The 22,706-nt window shown below is 47.9% G+C and overlaps 1 protein-coding gene across 1 annotated transcript in view; it reads right to left on the reverse strand.

Moving 5' to 3' along the window:
• Positions 1 to 10,477: 10,477 nt before the first annotated feature.
• BCL2 (BCL2, apoptosis regulator) overlaps positions 10,478 to 22,706 on the reverse strand; it is a 167,377-nt gene continuing 155,148 nt past the window's right edge. The window contains exon 3 of the mRNA XM_006913717.3: positions 10,478 to 15,579. Coding sequence (XP_006913779.1) covers positions 15,445 to 15,579 — 135 coding nt within the window. The 3' untranslated portion in view covers positions 10,478 to 15,444. The remainder of the gene's footprint in view (positions 15,580 to 22,706) is intronic.

Below are 22,706 nucleotides of genomic sequence, written 5' to 3' on the forward strand. Positions count from 1 at the left end.
TGTCCCAAATATGCTTCATAGACATTTAGCCTCACTTAGAGCCAAGACAGACAATAAATGTCTTCCTCCCTCGACAGTGTCCAGAGTTTATGCAGTGCCTCATGCAAGATCTCGCTGGGGCCAGAATTCGCGGTAGGTGAGAGACCGAAGCCTTGCTTGGCTGCAGACATCAAATGCAAAGAGCCATCGAGCATGAAAGGTGGGGAATTCAGGACTCGAGACTCTTCAAAAAGATCCCCCCAGAGAAAGGGCCAAGAAATGTCCTCTGAGAGCCACCTTTCCTGTTAGGCTTCCTTGTATACAATTGGTCTCTATGGAGATCAAAGGGAATTCTGGGCAATTGTTTTAAGTTATTAATTAAATGAAAGTGATCTGCAATTATTCCAACAGTTAACTGAACCATGATAAAGAGAGAAGATAAAAGAAAGAATCTGAGCTCACCGTGGCCTTTATTAATTTCGTCGTTATAATGAATACCTCTCCCTATGTTCTTCTAAGCCCTCGCCCACCCCCAGTGAGGCATCTCCTCTTGGCACAGTGGGTTGTGTTTCTCTGACTCTGGGGCCGTGACTTATTGAAGACGCTATGAAAGGCCAGTGTCCCCCGTGGATATGATTTTATTGGACACTAAGAATTGGGACCGTGGAAGAAGTTCTGGCCAGCATTTCAGGTGAATTATATGACAAGAAGGTTCGTTGCAGAATAGCAAACCAACTTGCGAGGAGCTAGAAGACAAGAGACCAAGCTGAGGAAGACCAGACGAAGCTTGGAGCATCCACCAAATACCACAGGTCAGGCCACGAAAGGGCCAGAGCCCAGGAGGTCGGAGAATTAGCAAACCCAACAGCAGGATTCTGCTCTCCTCTGTAATTCCGCCCTGCGAGGCTGAGCGAGGGCTCGCCGAGTTTTCCCATAGCCAAGAGGGAGGGTTGAGGTGGGGCAGAGGGCGAGGCCTTGGTGGTGATGCCAGGAGTATCCTCCTCCTGTCCAGGTGAGGCCGTCTCCCAACAGGACTCAGCCTGCAGTGTGCTGTGCCGTGCAGGTGCGCAGAATGGCTCATCCCGTCCACAGCGCCCTGACCATCCAGGTGCTGCTGTATTCGCGTTTTCTGGAGATAATTATGGGTTAAACCAGATATTTTCCCCACCCCCGACCTACTGTTAGGAGGAGACAGAGGAAGGAAGGGCTGCAGGAATGGCTTTATGCCTGTATGCTTTGAGGACCGAGCTAGGAAAGTATTTGAAGGGGCCCAGGGAGGGAGCGAGGCGGTGCATGGAAGATGCAGAGGAAGCAAGATGAAATGACACCAAAGAAAACCGCCGGGCTGTGGCTATGAAGGTGAAGGTGGACTTTTAAAGAGGGGCATCTCTGGCCACCAGACATGGTCCCCGTAGATGACGGTCTCCCTGAAGGCTTGCTTGAGCTTTTGGATCAAGATGTGAGGATGACCGGAGAGGCTGACTGTGCTGGCCGATGGCCGTGAAGACCAACACGCCCGGGAAGAGCAGGAGTGAGGGTGATGCTTTGCACATATGACACTGTGCTGAGTTTGCCCTCAAGGGCATTGCTGGTGAATTCGGAAAGGGAAGTCTGATGTAGCTAGAAAACTTGAACCTCCGCTCAACTACTATAAGCAATGAGACTTTGCAAAAATAAACTTACCTCTCCGAACTTCAGTTTCTTTTATCTGTTGTCGTAGGATGAGTATGGCTCCCTGAAGACGTCTGTGTCCTGATCTCTGCCGCCTTACATGCTAAGATGGACTTCGCAGATGCAGTTGCATAAATGATCGTGAGATGGGGAAGCACCTGGGTTGTCTGGGTGGGCCCAGGGTCACCATAACTGTCTTATCGGAGGGGTAGAGATGCGAGAGTGACAATGGCAGCGAAGATCGGAGTGATGATAGGAAGGGGACATGAGCCAAGGAACATGAGAAGCCCCTAGAAGCTGACACTTCATTTTAGACCAATGGGACCTAGAAAATTCAACAGTTATGGTACCCACCTCATAGGGCTGCTGTGACAGGTTAAATAAGACAAGTCATCTAAAGCATTCAACAGTGTCGGCCAAGTATAATGGCAGATTGTTCTACCCTGTGTTTTTAAAAATTATATTATCAGGTCCTGGGTTGGATCCCAAAAGCAACTAAAAGCCCACCCACCACACTGTCCTAAAACCGACTTGGGGTGGTTGGAAGCAGATGCAGCTCTTCCAAAGCCACTATGATGAAGCGTTTTAGAATTACTGGAACCTAAGAAGATGCTCTGAGCCCTTCATCTCAGAAAGCTTTGGCGACCTCAGGGTGCCCCTTGGGATAACCTGTTGCATTGTCAGTCCCGCAGACGTATGACTGAAGTCCTGCATTCCCGCTCCTCACAATCACGCTCAGTGGCATTCGTAGGATTACAGGTACACCTGAGGCCCTCTCTCAGATACTGTGACAGTGGAGACTAAAATGTGTCACTAAGCTGTGTGGCTGTGAAGTGGGTGAGAAGGACTCAGAGGACGTCATTAACAAATGGCTGGGCGGCTGCCAGGGTGTTGTATCTCTGGTGACCTCATTTGACAACTTCCTGATCACTCGTGTGGATTCCTTCCAGATTCCTGCCGTTCCCACTGGCTTTGTTTTGCACCCGAGAGACTGAATATACAAACGAATAAGGGCCAGATCATATATAAAAATGGAACTCTGGCCCACAATCCACAGCAACCAGCTCAGGAAACCAGGCCATTATCTACAGTAACCGGCCCTGGAAGTCAGTTTGCTCTCTATAAATCAGACAGTAGAAAGTCAGACCTCTATCTCTAGAAACAATCCGGGAAGCCAAACAAGAAACTCCGAAACTATCAGCCCCCGATGGCCAGGATTTGCTTAATAACCAAGAGCTTCCCCAATTTTTGTCCCCACCTCCAACTTAGGACCAACCAGAGAGAGCCCAACATGCTCCCCAACCAATCGGGTGGGATGCTACTTGGCCCTCCTATGGCTTCCCCATCTAGCAGCCCCCCATCTTCGTCTCTACTACAAAGCTTTCCCCGTCCTCTGCCTGCCTTTGAGTCTCTGCCGGATGCAAGTGATGGCGGCCGACTTCCTTGCTATATACATAGCAAGTTCTGAATACATGGCCTTTGCTTGTTTTCTAGGAGTCACATTTATTTCCACACACCACACGATGGTGAGTGTGGATTTCGGTGTGGATTTTGCTCTATGCCCCTGGACATGGACAAATTTGGCCACGTGATTGGATCACAGCGACGACAACTGTGGCCTCATGAAGGGGCCCGAGACCCCTCTTGGCTTCTGTCTTTGCGGTGTGTGCACGGCTTCCCCTGGAAGGGGGTGACGAGTGTGATGAAATAGAGACTAAATTCTGTTTGAACTTGAATTAGTTATGGTGCTACTGGGCGGAACATAAATGGAGTAATTAGTGAAGGCAAATGGGAAAAGCCTCAAATTGGAATTTCATTTTTAAGGAACACTTGGGAGAGAACAATTCCGCAAAGAAGACAACATAGTTCCCTAGTCCGCTGCACGCAGATCTCATTTTAAAGAAAACAATGAGAAGGTAAGGTTTAAGTGGTGTCACAGGGAATGTTAGACGCTCACGTTACTAATCAAAAAGCTGTTAGGGCAAGGAAATATCCAGGTGGTTACGGGATAGAGATATTGCAGGAACTCTCTGTAGACATCTCAAATTGTTGGTCTTTGAAAATAAGGTCCGCATGCAACATTCTCTGCAGTGTCATTGTCAAGATCTCGTTGCTAAGTTTATAGCTAGGCATCATCAGGATGGATTCTCATGACGTGCCTGGCTCCAAGGACCGCAGTTGATTACTATCCTGGGGGTCGTTTATCATTCTCTCTGTGTGTGTCTCTCTCAGTACATATATATTTTACATATATATGTATATATATAAAATGTCAAGGTTTGGCGATGAATAAGAAGACTGTTGACATTGTGGGAAATCATAGGAATTTGTTTTCTTGATTCAGTTTCTTAATTTAAATATTACTCTGCGTTTGTAGATACTGTGGGTTATTATTTTCTATGGTCGCACAGCTTTTAATGATTCGGAATAATAAATAATGTGATTTTCCATTTTCTGTGGCACCACCAGCCCTTCCTAGTCATCATTTTTCTGTACTTCACGCCACTATCCCATGAGGCTAGTAGGATATGGTAGAACAAACGGAACACCTGCGAGAAACCTAAGATTCAAAGGGACGAAAGGCTTTACCCAAGGTCGTACTTTTAGCAAGTTGGGATTCAAACCCAGGTCTTCTGATACCAAGCATTTGACACTCACCAACGAGGTGTGCAATATTTTCATTGAACACAATATAATCTAGTTCCCCGTTTTAACTGACAGCCGATGTTTAAAAAGTAAGGATGTTTTCGTGTGGATCTGGAGAGGAAGTTGGGAGAGTTGTAGAGAAAGATGCTTTCCAGCCTTAGCAAATTAATTGGCAGGGGTGTGGGGAGATGGGGACAGGCAGAGGAAGGTGTTTTATGACACGTGGTTTGTGGGTGAGCTATAAAATATCGAGACACAGAGTCTAGAGCGGCACGGTCCATCATGGTAGCCGCCAGCCACGCTTGGCTATTGGGCACGTGAAACGTGGCTCCAAATGTCACTTCCACACGGATTTCAAAAACTTCCTATTAAAAAAAAAAAAGAAACGACCATGATAGTTTTTATATTGGTTACATATTGACACGATATACCGGGTTGCATAAAACATATCATTAATTTCATGTATTATTTTTAATTTTTAATGTGACTCCTAGAAAATGAAAAATATTCCATATGTGGCTTGTATTTGGGGCTCACACTTTACTTCTACTGGACAATGCTGGTCCAGAGGTTTCCCTTTTGGATAACAGTCACTGGGTAGGTGAGGGTAAGCGAGAAAAATTCCATATGTGGCTCGTATTTGGGGCTCACACTTTATTTACTTCTACTGGACAGTGCTGGTCCAGAGATTTCCCTCTTGGATAACAGTCACTGGGTAGGTGAGGGTAAGCGAGGCCAGGAGTCCAGTGGTGTCTCAAACAGGACAGAGATGTTTACAGCAAAGGCTCCAAAAAAGCAGGTCCACCCTGCCCTTGGGAATTGGGGCCTTTATTATCCAAGACGCAGCGGCGAGAGTTCCATGTGGCAATTTCAATGGAAATATTTTTACTTCTGAAACCTAGTTTCTTTCCTAAACTCCCCGCAAGGCAAAATGGATTATTGCTTCCTGGAAATCGAAGCGGCGGACTTGAAAGTGTTTCATATTAAAAACAGAAAAGCCCAAGGAGGAGGAAAATAATTACGTTTCTAAAAGCTTTTAGAACAAATGCTTGCTTGTGAGAAATAATTTTCCTATAAATATTTTATTCCTCCTTCTCTTTCTTCTGTCCCCCGAGCTGAAGAGTTCCACATGGACATCCGGGATGATGTTCCCCTTGGGAGGGAAGATCAAAGCCCCCTGTTCTGCTTGCTGCTGAGTTTTACTCTGGGCTTTTGCAGTGTCTGCTCCCACCCGCCTGCAGGGCTCTGAGATGAAGTGGGCTCAAAACTTTGGAAAAACAGAAAAAGAATGCAGAGAAAAATCCGTAGCTTCACTGCATCTGAGCCAGCTGTCTCCGACAAAAACGTCCAGGGCTTGGCTTGAGGGAGAAATGCCTTCGGTTTGTCTGTGGGAACCCATCTGAAAACAAGACATTCCGTAATGTAAATAGCAAAGAACTCCGGCTCGATGCTAAAGATGACTACAGAAAACAAGGGGCCCATTCGATGGGACTTGGAAATATTTGAAAAACAAAAACCAGGAAGACTCTAGAACCAGAGTTCCCCAGGCTAAAGACTGGGTCTTGATCGGTCCTCTCGCCTCAAGCCCAGTTCCACACCTGTCCTCGGCCTGGCACTCAGCGCATGTTTGCTGGCCCCGTTTTTCGACCCATTCAGAGAGCATTGAGTGGAAACAATGTGCCCAAGAGGTTTAGCTTGGAAAACTGGGGAAACGATTATGCCACTGACAGAAAAGGGGAGACTCGGGGAGGACCTAGTCTTGGGAGTAGAGCATGGCTTGGACTTGGTCGATGTGTCGAGATGACAGTAAGCATCCAGGTGTCCGTGGACAGCGGGTAGCTGAACAGAGAGGACACGAGGTTATCTCTGATGATCGGTAGCACTGAGTCAGCTCTTAGCTGAGGGCCCAGGATCCTATTTGGTGTAACCCTCTCAAAGGGATGTTGATACAGGGCGTGTGTCCGGATGGATGAACTAGGATGGCAGAGGGCTGAGAATTGTGGCTAGAACATTCGGCTTCGAGGAGCAAAGCCTACAGGGTTATATTTTGCTCTCCTGGCGTTCGGGGACCTGACCCGTGGCAGAGGTAGGCTGGTTCAGTGCCGCTTCTGGGAGACGATTCGCCATGGGCCTCTCATGTTTTTGCTCGTATTGCAAGCAAGGCACTGACTGACTGCTCTTTGTCCCAGACCATCTTTCCAAGGATGATGTATAGTGAGCAGTCTTGGGAGGCAGAGACGAAGTCTCCCTCCAGAGCAAAGCTCAGATTTGTTTACAGCCCTGAGACAGACATGGCGTCTTCTTCCACAGCAAAGGGCAGACACGCTTACCGCTCCTTACCAAAGATTCGAGTTTCCTACACTCTTAAACTCACAGTTCCTCCCCGTGTCACAACCCACTGTGTGTACAGAGGTCGGCTGAGGCTCTTTGCATTGCCCTGTGGGACCTGGGGCTTGGGGAGCTGGCTCAAAAAATGCTGATGCTCTGGCTGCGGCAATGGCCGTGAGCCCTTTGTCTCTGACCCAGGAATCTCAAGTTTTCAACCAGCATCCATACAATGGTGGCAGGCTCGCTCGCTCGCTGGTTTGCAGGTGGGGGAAAATCTCAGGCCCTATGGAGCTTCTGACAGTCACTTGCAGATTTCTATTCTAGATCCATGAAGGGCTTCAGAAGACCCTGGAAGGAGTCTGTAGTCAAAGCCAAGTCAGAGAGAGCTCTTCTCTAGGGGGTGAGAGAAGAGAAGAGAACAGGACCTCACTGCTTTGGGACTTGCCTGTCATCACGAATATGGGCTCGGGTGTTTCGGCAGCACGTATCAAGAGCATGCAATCCAGGCCACACAGACAAATGACAAGTAGGGTAAGTGAGTGATAAGCTGCACGTTTGTTTGTTTGCTTTTTTTTTTAAAGCAAAACTACTCCAAAAAGGAAATTTTTAACATAAATTTGGAACAAAAAGGATATATTTAAAATGGATTAGCTTCTCATACTTTTCTACAACAAAAGCAATTCATTTAAATGAATTTTTGTGATGCTAAGGCTTTATTTCCTTACTTTTTTGGGTCCTGAAATGGGTAACTATAACCATTTTTATTACCCAATTACCTGCTTCCTTGGTGCTGACAGATTCATTTTAATACAAAAGCCCTGCTGGGCCCTGGAGGAGGGGCCCCTCCCATCGTCCCACCCGCCCCTCCCGCCCCAGAGCTTCCAAAAACACCCATTAGGATGGTGAGAGGGGCCGACGGGGCAGGGGTCTTCCAACAAGTTGCTGGTGCCCCACTAAAGGGGGTTCGAAACACATGTACCACGCTTGCAGACGTTTAAGTTGAAATTTAATTTTTAAAATGTACATGTAAATAGTTGCGAAGGCTTTGATTTCCAATGCATTGCTAGTAGCAGGAGAAAGAAACTGTCCCAACTGTCTGTGGCAGAATTTTTTTTTTTATGATGTAATTTATAGCCCCTTCCATGAAGTAATTATGATTCCTGATAAAAATGCTTGAGTAATTTCCGGATAGACTTTAACGGGATTAAGAAACCCTGAGACGTTAGGGTTTCTCCACTGAGCTGTCTTAAGACGCGCCAATCAGCCTTCCGTGGCTGTGGCTCCCTTTCCTTTTCTCGAGGTGTGTTTCAAGAGAGGATTCCTGAATCGAGGCCAGTTTGAAAAAGAATTTTCACACCTACGAAAAACGAGTTTGAGAAGGTACTTTAACAATCGACATTTTAAAATAAATTTGCTACATCACTTTTAATTATAGACAATAGATTTTAAGTGCCATAATGATTTGATACTCAGCATCATCTACATAAACAATAGAGAAACGGGTTATTTTGTGACACCTGGGAATTTTATATTGTTACTTTTCTCCCCTCAAATTCACATTTCTACCCTCCATTTTATCCTAATATATTTCTTAAAATTGAAAGCTTAATTAAGCTCTCATAATTTTCCACAACAAAAGTAAATTTATGAATTTTTGTGACCATAAGATTTTACTTTTTTGTTCCTGGCTTAGGCAATTGTTACAATTTTTATTAATACCCAAATGATAAAAATGTATACATTTGGATATTTATTAAATATAAAATTTTACTTTGATTGGAAATATACCTCTGGGATAAATGATGCTGGTTTATTCCCCCTCCCCAAGAAGGTCATGTACCCATAAATAGAAATTTCCTAGTACTGGAAAGAGCTGGGATTCACCATAAAGTCTGTTCTTGTTTTTAAGACGTAAGCGCTGAGTATTGTTCGCCTAATAAGTACCCGGGAGAGGAAGGCGTTTGTTGTAGTAATATTACTCAACTCTTTGGATTTCTAAGTTATATTCTGAAAACGCCTTTATCTGCCAGCTGTCTTGACTAAGTCACTCTTTCATCTTTGTTGAAAGCAAGGAACTGAAAAGGACAATTTGCAAAAGGGTGAGCTCCTCTTCCTGATCCAAACCGGCCCTTTTGGTGACCCCTGAGTTTTAATACACCAGGACAGTGCCCAGGAATATGCAGGTAAACTGGCTCTTTGGAGGAAGAAAAAAAAGAGAGAGAAAAAAAAAAAAAACGGGCAGGGAGGTTGAAAAAGTTGTTGTATAGGTTTTGCTCATTTCCTTGGTGTAAATACTTCTATAACCACAGAACCCTGGCAGCTGCCTATTTCTAACGAGATACCCACTTGGGTGTCCACAGCTAACAGAACAAGGCAGCAAATCACAACTGGACACGTGAGTGAGTTAAGAACTCACTCTAACCTTGCAACGTCCCCGGGTCAAAACCCATCCCAGACTGCACACTACCCCCCCCAGACTCAAGCGCAGGCCACACGAAGTGCCTCGTTCCCTGGCGCCCATGCCCTAAGCGTCACGCCTACGCACCGGGGTCTTGCCGAGACAACGGTCCCTTTAAGCGCCCCTTGGGAAGGCGAGGGCCAAGTGCACGTGCAGCCGTTCAAGGACCACTGATTGAGAGACGAAGGCTGGGCTTGGGGTCCGCCATGCTACAGCCCAAGTGTCACCTCCTGTAACTTATGGTGGAGGAGGACTCGAGCATGGTGTTTAACTTCTCAGAGTCTGTCTCTCCTACAAAACAGAAGCCAAGACCTGCCTTCCAAGGCAGCAGGGGCTGGTGCTGGTGTCTGGTGCTGGCATTTGGCAGATGCCGCACGGATGGATGTTACTGTCAGAGTCCTTTTGGGTGGAAGGGAAGAGGCTTGGAGGGTTGATGATTGGGGTGTTGGTATCGGGGGAAACACAAGAGCCTTGATACTTAGGGTCCTTCCTCCCTCCCTCCCTTCTTTCCTTTTCATTTCTCTAAAATAGTCAGTTTGCTTATCTTAAAATGCTCACTTCCAAACAGAGCTTCGATTGGGGTGTTGGTATCGGGGGAAACTAAGAGCCTTGATACTTAGGGTCCTTCCTTCCTCCCTCCCTTCTTTCCTTTTCATTTCTCTCAAATAGTCACTGCTTATCTTAAAATGCTCACTTCCAAACAGAGCTTTCGGCTGTTCCTCACTTTTTTATACAATCTCTCACCTTACAGACCACAGATAGAGGCTGGGAATCTCCACCTTATGTGCGAAGACACCCGACAGCAACCACGGCTCTCTCAGGAAGTGGCACCCAAGGCTGGTCCATCTTGGATGCAGCCAGGAGGTTTGGTAACCAAGAAACAGACGGGTCTCCTTCAAAGGTGGTTTCACCTGTAAGGCAGCCCCATCGTCTGGTCCCACAGGGCTTCATTAGAGTGAGGTTGCTGGTGGCTCTACTGGCTTGTTAAGAAGGCTTTTTAAAGTCTTGTTTAATGACCACGAATGGCAGGGCCAAACCATCATAAATTCGCCACATTCTAAACAATTCTAGGGCACAACCAATATCTCACACTGTATTTTTCTTCACACTATTAACTGGACAGACAAGGAAAGTTTAATGGCAATGTGGTTTTTTTCTGGTAACACAAAAAAGGTGCCTTCATATTTAATGCTAACTAGAAGCTTACTCTATCTTAACTATCCAAAATATGCTTACCATGAATGTGTGTGTGTGTGTGTGTGTGTGTGTGTGTGTGTGTGTGTGTGTGTGTGTAAAGTGTTGCAGGATATCAGCCCCCCTATAAAGTACCAATCTTAAAAAATAGCCACAGGTGAAAATGGAAAATCTTGATAACAAAAGCTTTCAATACAAAAATGCTGTTTATACATTTTATTTAAAACAAAAATAATCCCAGTAACTCAAAAGCAACACTTGCTTGAAAACTTAAGAAAACAGTATAATAAACACAACCAACAATGCTTTCCCTAAAGAAATTCGATCGGCTATCATGCCTTCAAACATTCCCCCAGAGGAAAAAATAAAATAAAATGAGCTAGCTGGGAAGGCGCACGGCAGATTCCCCAAAAGGTTTAGGTACATGGCATTACTAAGTGTCTACACCAAAATCCCAGAATCTTCTGAGTAAGCCTTTCCATCTTGCCTAAGTGTTTTTGTCTGCTGGGCTTACATTGGTATACAAAACAAACCTGACATCAATAGGACGTTGGCTTTAAGTTATTTTTCTGGGGGCAGTCATGATGAATTGGTGCAATACCATTCATACTCCATCTGGTTTTATTTGTGCCCAGTGGGATGCGTATTTCATGGTTGTCCAAGGTCTGTCTGTGAGTGCAAACATGGAACAGAATGATTCTTTGGACAAGGATACAGGACCTTTATTATCACTTACCCACACGTTTCATGTTGTTTCTTTTTTTCTTTCTGTACTGTGAATATTTAGAAACAGACGTCCCTACCAACCAGAAGGTTTTCACTAAATATCCTGTTGGTTTAAACTGCAAATTTATTGTTGAGATAGCCATTAGACGTATCCAGGCTTGAAATATATACCATTGCTGGTCAATGTTGGGAGTTTTGGTCCATCTGCACGACCATACAAAGCTGGATTTTAACTTGCTCTGATGTCTCCAGAATCTAAACGTATCACAGAACTTAAAATGTTCTAGTTTGTCACATGCGTTCCTTCAAGGAAGCATGACGCCAATCCTAGTAAAGGTTGCAGTTGTGCGTTTTACAACCCCCAGTCCCAGCCATTCTGAAACTCCACGCCCTGGTCCAGTCTTGGGAATGTTTTGCTCATTTGAAAATTCCTCCTTCCACCCCGGCAACAAATGTCCTTTGTCTCATAATAATTAGGAAAAAAAAAAAAAAAAATCCCTGGAAGATCCAAATTGAATAACAATGAAGATCTGATTGGAACCTTCATAAGCCTGACAATGTAGAATTGTTTTTCTTAAAAAGTGTGTAACCACATTTGTCTGGGCAGCAAAAGACACCACAGAATTAGATCAGAATAGAATTTCAACTGACTCCCTAATTTCCTTAGAATGGCTTATATTTCAAGCCCTTCCTGTTGCTTTCCGATAGAGTCGGTGTACATTACTAACTATAAGTGATAAGGAAGGATAAAAACAGCCACTGCCCTAAAAGTACGACTGAAATTAGAATTTAAGGTCACATTTGTCAATTAGTCATTTAGCATAAGTTTAGTTACAACACAGACTATTTGCAATTCTGTTCAATCAGTAGATTCTTAACCTGACATTCTGGGACTGCCCCACTTGATTATTATGACTCCTCTTGATTTATAATCACTTCCTAACCTCCACACTGGGCCAGGACCAGGTCTTTAGATGATAACCGATAAACATTTACTAATAAAATAAAAGTTACATCTAAATGGAAGGCCACATCTGAATATGATGTTTGTTTGAAATACAGGCAGGCGTTTCCTTAATTTGAAATGTGACTTTCACTCAAATCTTAAACCTATAAGAATTTCCAGCCTTGTAAAATCTGAGATGAACTGTTTGCTGTAGGACACGTCTCTTGTTCTGATCTTTCGGAGTGCTTCGACGTGAAGGCTTGGGAGGACTGACCTGGTTCTTGGGTGATTTCCTCCTTGCGACTCTTCTTAGAGCTCTTGATCCCAACTCGGAAAATGCACGTGTTCTATTCAGCCTTGACCTTGGCCAACAGATGCACCAGGCATTCAGGTGTGAATCTCTTCTCAACCCAAAAGAAGTAGAAACGGTTCTCCGGCTGTCTGATCACAGAATGATCGAGACGATGAAAAAAGGAAGAGGAAAAAATGACTAGCTGAGGCTTTTATATACATTCATTGCTTCTAATATGTTTCTGACAAGAAAAATGCAACGTAACTACTTAGAGTGAGTGCGACCACAACACTGTACAATTCTGGGGTCCAGCGGCTGGGCACATTTACCGTTAAAACCAGAAAACAAAACCCCACAGCAAAAGGAAACCAGCCAGAAGTTAGCCCCCATGTTTTGTTTTGTTTTGTTTTGTTTTTTAATATATATATACATTTTTAGAAAATTCTGCAAATCCCGGTTTTGAACAATAACAACAAAAAAGGACAAACAGGCTTTATATCAAAAACGTCCGTGTTCTTTGTTGTCACTTCTAAAGCAGCTCGGAGGATCTCGCCATGTGGAGTGTACTGCGAACCGACTCCATTAACGCGGTCTTGGCAGGATAGCAGCACGGGGTTTGATATTCCATATTCATCACTTTTGAAAATGTAAACCTTTCATAAAATAATAATTCTCTTAGAAATCGGAATCATTCAAAGGTCTGATCGTCCTGTTCCCTGAGGCCCGCCAGGGAGGTCTGGCTTCATTCCATGGGGTTCCTGCTCTCTCGGTGTGGGGTGCAAGTGCCACTGCATTTCAGGAGGGCCCTGAAGGACAGCCACGGAAAAGGGCCCCGTGGAAGGAGGGCAGGAGGGCTCTAGACGAGTCTATGTGGAGACAGGCCACATCAAGCAACTCTCTAAAGGTCAAACTGTCATCGCCAGAATTGAATCCCCTGGTCACTTTTCATCTGAATTTTCAACTGAATGAACCTCATGGGTTTAACCAAACATGTATGCAATCCTAAATAATGTGAGTTAAATTCTGATTTGCCCAGGGACACATAAACCCCCAAAGAACCAGGTCAAAGGGCCAACAGATGCATCCTTCACAATGAACCACTGTGTCGACATGCAAGTGCACAGGACCTGGTGGAAACGAAGCACCTCCTTGGCCAGCACGCTCCAGGGTTTGTCAGGTAGCTGAGACCCAGGGCTTATTCTCATCTTCTCAGAAATGCTTTTAAAGAATCGAGAGACAATCATCTCACGTGGAAAAAAATATCAACTTTGCTAAGAAATAGTGTAGAGGCCATAACGAAATACAATAAAAAAAAATGCTGAGATGCATGTATTTTTTTTTTTTTTTAAGCAGCTTCTGGAACATCGACCACAGCATTAAACACTGAACATAGTACATTCCAAAGGTAATACGGATAAATGTATATGATGCTATAATGCCACAGTTTTCATGCGTGTCTCAAGGCTTTTTGAACTTGGAAAAAAAAGTTCCTGGCTTATGAGCTGAAGATATCACTTCTGTTGCTACTTCTCTGCAGTTTCCCACCAGTTTTTCTTTTTTCTTTTCTTTTTTTCTTTCTTAATGCCCAGGATATACAGATAATCCCCACATCCCACACCTGGAACTTTTGTTTTCCTTTGTCAAGTTTTCAGATAAAACCAAACTGCAATGACAAGATAACGTTTGACGTCGTAATTTCACAGACACGAGTCCATTAATCCACGGCGCCTCGTTTCCGCGCTGCCTTCGGGATGGACGACCCTTCCCCCAAAGTCATTTAAAGCCGCGCTTTCAACCGCACAGGCCGACGGGCAGCAACGCAGCCGACGCACACGCGCGCGGCCACACCGCTCCCAGGCCCACGTGCGTCTCCTTTCCTCACGCCTCCTCGGTGGTGGCACTCCCAGCCTTCGCCACCTCCCTCTGCTAGAAAAGGCACGGGGCCTCCGCTTTCTTCCCTCCACCATGATAAACATCTTACGCGTGATCAAAGTCTCAGGAGTGTTTTCTCCCCAGGATCCACGTGGAAAGGGACCCCAGGGTGCCAGGCCTGGGCCACGACTGCTCTTCCTTGACAGTGGAATCCCCAGCTCTGTCAGCTTCCCGACATTGGGCGACCACATGGCTCTTTTTAAAACCCCTCGAGCAGGCCGGCGAGTGCCCCGACTGTTCCCGGAGGAGGCCGGCCCCCCGAGCTGGGGCAGGTCGGGATTGCAAACTGTGGCCTCCTGCGCAAAAGCAGGCACTTGGGGCGGCCTGATGCTTCCGGGTAACCCTAGTCTTCCTGATGCCGAAGTCACGGAAACGCTCGCTTCCTTGCATTCCAGAGGATTCTGTTTCATAGGCAGAGCCAGGTTTTTTGTTTTTTGTTTTTTTTGGGGGGGGTGGTGGGGGGCGGGGAGCGTATCGAAAATATATGAATATACACATCAGGACTTAAGGTACTGGATGATATTGTATAAATTGCTAAAATGCTTCTCGGCACAATTGGTAGCTTAAAAAAATACTCTCCTATGGTTTAAGGGCATTTTTCCTGTCACTGTCTTTCAGGATGGCGACCTTGGCAGATACCGAGTCCATCTGAAGTTCCCGACTTCTCTCTTCCAACCGAGTAGGTACCATGGGAGCCACGCGCAGAGTGCCTGCTCTTGGGGCCAGAGAAGAATGCACTGCCCTCCACGCACCTCCCTCTATGAGTATGACAGCCCCCCCGGGGCCAAGAAGTGTAAAGAAAATGAACACCTTCTTCCGAACCTCCGGCAGCCAGAAACCTGGCTTCTGGAACAGTCACGTCCTTTGTCCGTTTGTTTGCTCTTCAGAGGATGAGTCAGTCCGACCGACAGCGACGACGCGGAAAGCAAATCCACTTCTAGGCACAGGAGATGCAGGTGGAGCCGCACAGGCGGGGCTTGGCAGTCAGTGGTGGGCTTTCCAGAGACAGGATGCGCGATGGGACCGTCTTAAATAAATAAATCTTCTTCTCAGTAATGTAAAAAATAAATGGTATTTCCCTTTGGCAGTAAATAGCTGATTCGACATTGAGCCTGAAAGCCGTTTTTTTTGTTTGTTTGTTTTTGTTTTTGTTTCTGTTTGCTTGTTTTTAAGAGACCATAGCTTCGTTTCATGGTGCATCACTGGCAATGTGTATCATCTACTGCTTGAGTGAACCTCTTGCATATTTGCTGGTGGCAAGGCCCGCTGACTTCACTTGTGGCCCAGGTAGGCCCCCAGGCTGATGCAAGCTCCCACCAGGGCCAGACTGAGCAGCGCCTTCAGAGACAGCCAGGAGAAGTCGAACAGAGGCCGCATGTTGGGCCCGTACAGCTCCACGAAGGCGTCCTGCAGGGGAGAGAAGAGGGAAAACAGTGAGCGCACGGAAGGCCGGCCTGCACGGAGCGGGAGGGCCATGGGAAAGCACTCTTCGGGGGCCAAGATTTCCTCGGCCATTCGAGAAATATTTACTCAGACCCTATGTACGTGCCAGGCACCACGGAGTGAAACGGGTGGAAAGTTCCCGCCTCGAGAAGCTTCCATCGGGCTGAGTGGGATGAACGGCAAACAAAATAAACGCACCATCCGGTGGATTTGACAGTGGCACATGCTCCAGGGAAAAAACGAAACCGCGAAGGCTGTTAAAACACGGGAGGCTTTGCAGTGTTCGCCCGCGTGGCTGTTCATGAAACAGTAAAAGACCAACGACTGAGCCCAGACTCCCTTATCGACTGCTTGCTTTATGCCAGGCACTGGTAACGAATGCCTAACGCGCATTGCTTTATTCCTCATACCCATCTTATGGAGTCGTTTGATTTATTCCTGTTCTGTAAAGAAAAATAAAAACAAACAAACAAACAAACCTGAGACTCACAGAGGTTAAAGGATTTAATCAATGGCAGGGCAGGATTGGAACTCAGGTCCAAACCAGTGCCCTTCCCTCTGCTGATGCTCTCACGGACGACAGCGGCTCTGTGAGTGTGGGGTCTGCCCGGGATGCTGACGTGGTGGACAAAGGCCGAGTGGCCTCCACTGGTGGCATGCTCAGCCCCCGAGGTCAAGAACAGGGTGCTCCTGGGAAAGGAAGCCGTCACAGGGTTTTTCCCAGGGGAGGCTGGACTAGGTGACCACGGCTCTGCCTTTAACTCACGCTGTGAACTTCACGAAACATGTGGTCATTTACGGTCAGATGTGTCACTGGACACATAACACAGGTCCCCGAGGAAAGAAGGTGGTTTCCTCCCATGACAGTTCCGTAGCAAAGGCCTCTGCGGGGTCTTAGACTGAACCGATCACTGAACGTTCATTTCTCAAGATCTGCTGGGGAAGATTAGGTTCCACATTTGGACCCAATTAGCATCTGGACAACTCTCTAAACCTATCTGAATGTATATAAATCAGTACACGAAATGCTTTTTCACGTGGTGTGATTTACTCGGGCATCCCAACGACCTGAACACATTGCATAGGGTTTCACTGTGCGGAGACAGGAACGGGGGGACCTCTGGCCTTGCTGTGTGGGGGGTTCTGACGACCTTCACAGCGTTTTCGTCTGTTTGGGGCAAGTACTGCAGTACAGGGACCAGGTTTCATCTTTGTCTCTCAGGGCTATGCATCGTTTTGGTACATGTAGGCACGCAATAAATGTTTGTTCAATTAACGATTGAAGTTTTCTGAGTTTAATCATTAGTTTGATTCTATGTTTGGTATAATATTTCACCAAGGTACTTACTCAACCTGTTTGAAATTATTCCTTCTATATTCAACAACCTCTGGGAATCATGGAGTAGTCTTGAAGGTGAGAGTCTAAGGCTTCATTAGGGGAACTTCCCACATTATTAAATATAGGCTTACACAATTATTTTTCATAACTGAGTAGTATTCCATCACATATGTCATATATACATATGATGTGCTTTACTGAAGAAGTTCTTTATGTGGGTTGTTTTAAACTTTTGCTATTATAAATAATACTATGACACATCTTTTACATAAATGTTTAACTATTTGTTCAGATGTTTTTTTTGAGACAAATTCCTAGCAGTGAATGCACTTGACCAGCCATCAAAATTTCTTCCCCAAGTCACAAAGAGTTTCTGCTGAGCTGTCCTCATTCTCACCGGTTGCCCTGGTGGACAAAGCTTTAGGGCAGTGGTCCTCACTGCGAGTGGTCTTGCCTCCCGAGGGACATTTGGCAGTCATGATTTTGGAGCGGGGGAGGTGCTGCTGGCATCTAGTGGGCAGAGGCCAGTGATACTGTTCAACAGCCCACAATTCACAGGACAGCCCACCCCACCCCACAGAGATTACCACCAGCCCAAGGTGCCAACAGTGCCAAGGCTGAGAAACCCTATGGAGAAAGATTTCAAAGAAACTCTCTCATCAAGGACCACAGAGGACCCAACGGTCCATCTAGTGTGTCGACAGCTTTGGTCACAGCACCAGATTAGTGACTTAGCCAACAACGGGGTGGGTGACCCGGGCCTTCAGATGTACTGGGTTATTAGCTTTTACCAGGAGAGGGCGCAAGGGTTTTCTTCTTCTTTTTAAATCTATTCTTAAAATGTTCTAAGTTTGAGCTTTAGCAAAGTGAGGCTCTAACAGACATAAAAGAAATATGTGCTTAGTGCTCTCTGCACAAAGTTGCGGTCACAACCATGATTGTTTGTCGAGAGACACATTCTCCCTATATATAATCAGGGATCAACGGGGCAGGGAAGGGTCAGGACATGTTCACGGGCAGGAGAAACTCTTGCCTCTTGCAAAGTGCATCCTGGCTGTGAATGTGTTATAGTGTCCCCCCTCCAAGCTGCTCTCTCTGACGGGGGGACAGGCTGAAACCACGAAGAGCCCAGCCAGAGAACACCCCAAGTCCCTCAGGGCACTAACTGGGCTGTCTGCAATCCAGCTTGACCCTGAGAAGATCAGAGTTCAGACTCTGCATTTCTTTCGTTACCGATGGAGTTTTCTACGGCAGACTTATAATAGGGGCGAGGACACTGGCCATCGGACTTTTCTGGACAAGGAGTCATCCCGGGAAAGTGGAGGAAGCAGGGACCAATGGCTGGCATTTCTTCCCTGTCTGCCTGGTGCACAGTCCCAGGGGGCAGAAGAAATGCCTCTCCAAGTACCTCTTCCTCTCTGGGGCTGGAATAATCCCTTCTTGTGACCCCCGTCCCCTCATGTACTTAACTGTGCTTCTAACGGGCCATTTCTGATATGCACGTAAGGAAAAACATTTTTAGAGTGGGATGAGCTATGGCAGCATCTCTTGATCCAAAGAATGAGCACCGAGGAGCTGACACAGCCCCCAGGGGTCTGAGAACAGCTCTGGACTTGGGGAAGAAGGTCTGGGTGAAATCCTGGCCTTGACATTTTATTGCTTATGACCTTGAACAAATTACCCTACCCTGAGCCTCATTTATCTCACCCATAAAATTGGTTGTTGTGAAGATTAACGTGGGTGACTCCAAGCCATTTGTCAACGCGGCCCATAACGGGACACCGTGGAAGTAAAGTATAGCCTCGCTCCCCCTGTGCCCTCCTGCAGAGCTGCCCCAGACCTCCCGCACCTGCCTGCCCCACGGCAGGGCTCACGGAGTCCTCCGAGGCGCCGGTTTACAGAGGCGCTGCGCTGGCCCCTCTGGGGAGTCAGCTTTTGGTTCAGAGATGCTTGGTGATTTCTATAGAAACTGTGAATTAAAACATACACGCGACGTGTTCTGGTCAAAGGCAGAAGTGGAAAAGCGATGCCGTCTATGCTGCCTCCCCCCACCGCATAAGCTACGGAGTCGGGCTGTGGGGCTGAGGGTGCCGTCGACCTCCCTGGGGCTGGGTCCCCCCGAGCTGTGCCCGTTTCTGTTCCAAAGTGCAAAACAGAGCCTGGGGTTTCAGGACTGAAGGCCCCTGAAAGCTACTTTCGTGGAGTCTCCCTGCGTTTTCAAACATCCTGATTAGGGCGATTTCCGAAGTCTGTTTGAACAGTCTGTCATTATTTGTTTAAGTTTGAAAGCTGTTTTAAATAAACACATGCTCATTTTATGTATTAAAAGCAACAAAGAGGGAAAAAGAAAACCTGGGCCGTGGTCGTGCGGTTCGGACGAAACCCCAGTCTACATGTTCAGGAGGCGCCGAGCCCTCGCTCAAGGCAGGACGAGCCGGGGCTCTGCCCGATCGCGGATGTGCACGGCGCGTTCCCAGGGGAGGTCCCTGTCCTGCTGCCGGCCCCTCACGTCGAAGAGGAGGCAGGCAGCGCCCCCAGCTCCGGATGCTCGTTCGCAGACAGCCTCTCCAGACTCCCAACTAGGAGACCACGGACAGCCTGGGCCTGAGTTCCCCCCGGGTCTGCACTGATGGGGCGGGAAGGCCAAACTCGCGGCCCCAGCCCCTGCCACAGGGCTGGACGTGAGCCAGGGAGGTGCTGCAGGGAACAGACCAAACTCGGACTCTGAGCTGGGGGGTTGGGGGGTGGCGGCAAAGTGTCCCCATTCCTCCCCAGTGCTGTGACCATTCCCGCTCCCTGCAACACCCCTCACCTTCCCTCCCACACACACATGCACACACACACACACACACACACACACACGTGTGCGCACACGCACAGACGCGCACGCACGGACGCCTCCCTCACAGCTCGCACCCTCCAAAATCTTCCTTCGCTCTTCAGACCATTTGAAAAGTTCTATTTAAACCTGACTTCAAATAAGATGAAATTTGAAAACAAACGAATCAGAGGGGCCAAAGTGAAAAAGGATGGGGCCGAACGGACAAGCCTGGGTGGGGGTGGGGAGCCCCTGAGCTCTCAGCGGAGGTGCTGCCAGGTCAAGGCCAGCATGAAGAGAGGCCTTTCACGTGTGGCAACGAGCATCCGAAGCTTTCCAAAGACTGTCCTTATTTATTTATTTTTTTAAATCAATTCCCCTTCCAGTTATTTATCTTGTGAAAATAATAAAATGCACAGGTTGCTTATAAGAGTTAAAATCTGAAAAGAAATGTCTGAACACGGGACTGGTTAAGTAAGTTATGGCACATCCATCCCGTGGAATATGGTTCGGCCGTTAAAAACGGTCCCCTCTATTTACTGGCAAAGAAAGACGTTCCCGATATCAGACAGGGTGAAACGGGGAACAGTTAAACCATCGTCTCTGCAAGTTCGGGCGCCTGGCTCAGCGTCGGTTCTCAGCCATTCGTCCGCGGGGAAATTTAACGTGGTGTGGTTGGCGCCAAGAAAATGAGAACCTCGGCGACCTTTGAGCTGACTGTGGACGCAGGCATTACGTGATCGTGGAAGATTCTAAGGACGAAAGCCATTCTGCCCTCAAAGGGCTTACAACCCAGAGAGAGAGGACACTTCTGGGTACAGAGCTGAAGCAAGCGTCACTGTGTCCTGCACAGAGCAGATCCTGTCGGCGAAGAGGAAGCCAAACACCGCTATCTAATGCCTTCGATAGTTTCTATTTTTTCGTGGCTTTATAATTCTGTCTCCATGGCGATCACCTCCCTCACGACAACGTGAGGGTTCGGGGAGGAAAAGGAAAAGGGCGAGCCAGAGGGACACACGACGTGGCGCGGGAAGGCCAAGTTCAGATCCCCAGCGCCGGCGTCATGACGTCTAAGGAAGAGACTGGCTCGTTTCTCAGAGGGGAGGCGTGAGAACCCCGAACAGGTGGAGTGAACGGCTTACGGTAGGTACGAGTGAGCAGACCGGAGGTGGAGGGGACAGCAGGGGCTGGGCTTGCTCTCCTGCCTCCCTGCGCCATGGACTGGGACCCAGCGGGCGTGTTGGCTGCTTCCTCCATCTCGCTGGGCGCCTCCTCCCGGCCGCCCCTGAAGTGCTTCCTCCCATCCCAGCCTTCCCCTGTGCCCCAAACCTGACCCGCCCCACCCCACCCCACCCCACGGCAGCCTCGTCTGTCCTTCCAAGTGTCGCTGAAGAAGTCACCTGCCACGCGGACTGGTCCTGCTCCAAACTCAGCGGGTCCTTGAAAGCACTTCGCACTCCCTCACTCTCTGTCGCTTTCCATGACGACTCCCGAGAGCCACCACTCGTCTCTTCTGTCCTCATTGCTGAGCAACTGATGTCACCTCCTCCTTCTCTGAGAAAATCGGGGCCACTGGATGAGAACGGCTGCAGCTTCCTGTCCTTTCTAACTTTATCTCCTCCGTCTGACCTGCCTTGATCCTTTTGACCCTCTTAAATCCCGCTGTCTCCCGATGCTTCTGGAACCTTCCTTCGACAATCGTCCCTGCTTTCAACTACAATGTCAACGCCCTCCTTCCTTTGGTTTCTTCTTCCTTAGCATATAAAACATTTAGATTTCCTCGGTAGGAAGACATGCTTCTGAGTTAATCCTTCAAAGCAAGGAGCTGGGGGGTATTTATCCACTGACGGAATTAAATTAAAAAAGGAAATTCAGATTTCCTCAAAATGACCACGCTGACACTGTGTTCCCCCCTCAGCAGTGTCTTCTCTCTCCTTGCTGTCCTGGACAAGCCGCTAACCCGCCCTCATCCGCTGCCTTCCACCCTTCACGTTAACCCACGTGGCCTGGCTTCTTCCTCCACGGTGCCTCTGAAACCACCCCCAGGGACCACCAAATACCCAGGACGCGGCTAAATCCACTGGACGCTTTTCAGGTTGATTCTTACTGGGTGCCCTGACGCACTGGACACTGAGACCGCTGAGGGCCTTGGCCCGCGGGGGCATTTCTTCTCTGCCTCCTTCACGGACTCGTCCTCCCGTGCCGGCCCTGACCGCTACCCGATGCTCCTTGGCCTTCTGCCTGGACCGCCTCCTCTTTCTCTGCCTGACCTTCTTCCTTCTCATTGTCTCAGACACCACCCTACGATGCTGTCTCTGAAACCTTCACATCCAGCCCCGCCTGCTCCTCTGACTGCCAGCTTAGGATCCCAGTAGCTTGCTCAGATGTCCCGCCAGAACGTACGACGCAGCCTGCCCCAAAGCGAAGCCGTCACAGTCTCCTCCAGCGAGCCCGCCTCTCCTCCTGGCTCCTCTGTGCCTACGCTGTGACGTAAACCTACACCCTGAGAGTCTGCTAGATGTTCTCCTCTTCCTCACCCTCCGCCCCCGCCATTCGTTCACTGGTCAACCTCATACTCGTAGGCTGAATTCCTCCAGAAGCGACTCAGAGACAAAGACTAGGGTGCAAGCAGTTTGCCTGAGAGGAGATCGTAGGGAACATGAATGGAGGGGGGTGGGGGGGTGAGACAGAAAAGGGAAAGAAATCCTGAGTTACCTGAGCAAGCGAGCTGCTACTGCCGGAAACTGGAACTTAATCCTGTGGCAAAGCTGGGGTGCATGCAGAAAACGCCCCTTTCATTACCCTGCTCAGGGCCCTAGGGAGCTGGGGCATTTATACACCAACTCCTTAGAGTCACCGGCTGAAGGCTGCTCCCCAGCAGTTCCGGCCGGTCAGGAGCACAGGCAAAGTGGGCTCCGGAGGCCAGAGAAAGCC

This window comes from Pteropus alecto, unplaced genomic scaffold (genome assembly GCF_000325575.1).
Source record: "Pteropus alecto unplaced genomic scaffold, ASM32557v1 scaffold14, whole genome shotgun sequence".
NCBI lineage: Eukaryota > Metazoa > Chordata > Mammalia > Chiroptera > Pteropodidae > Pteropus > Pteropus alecto.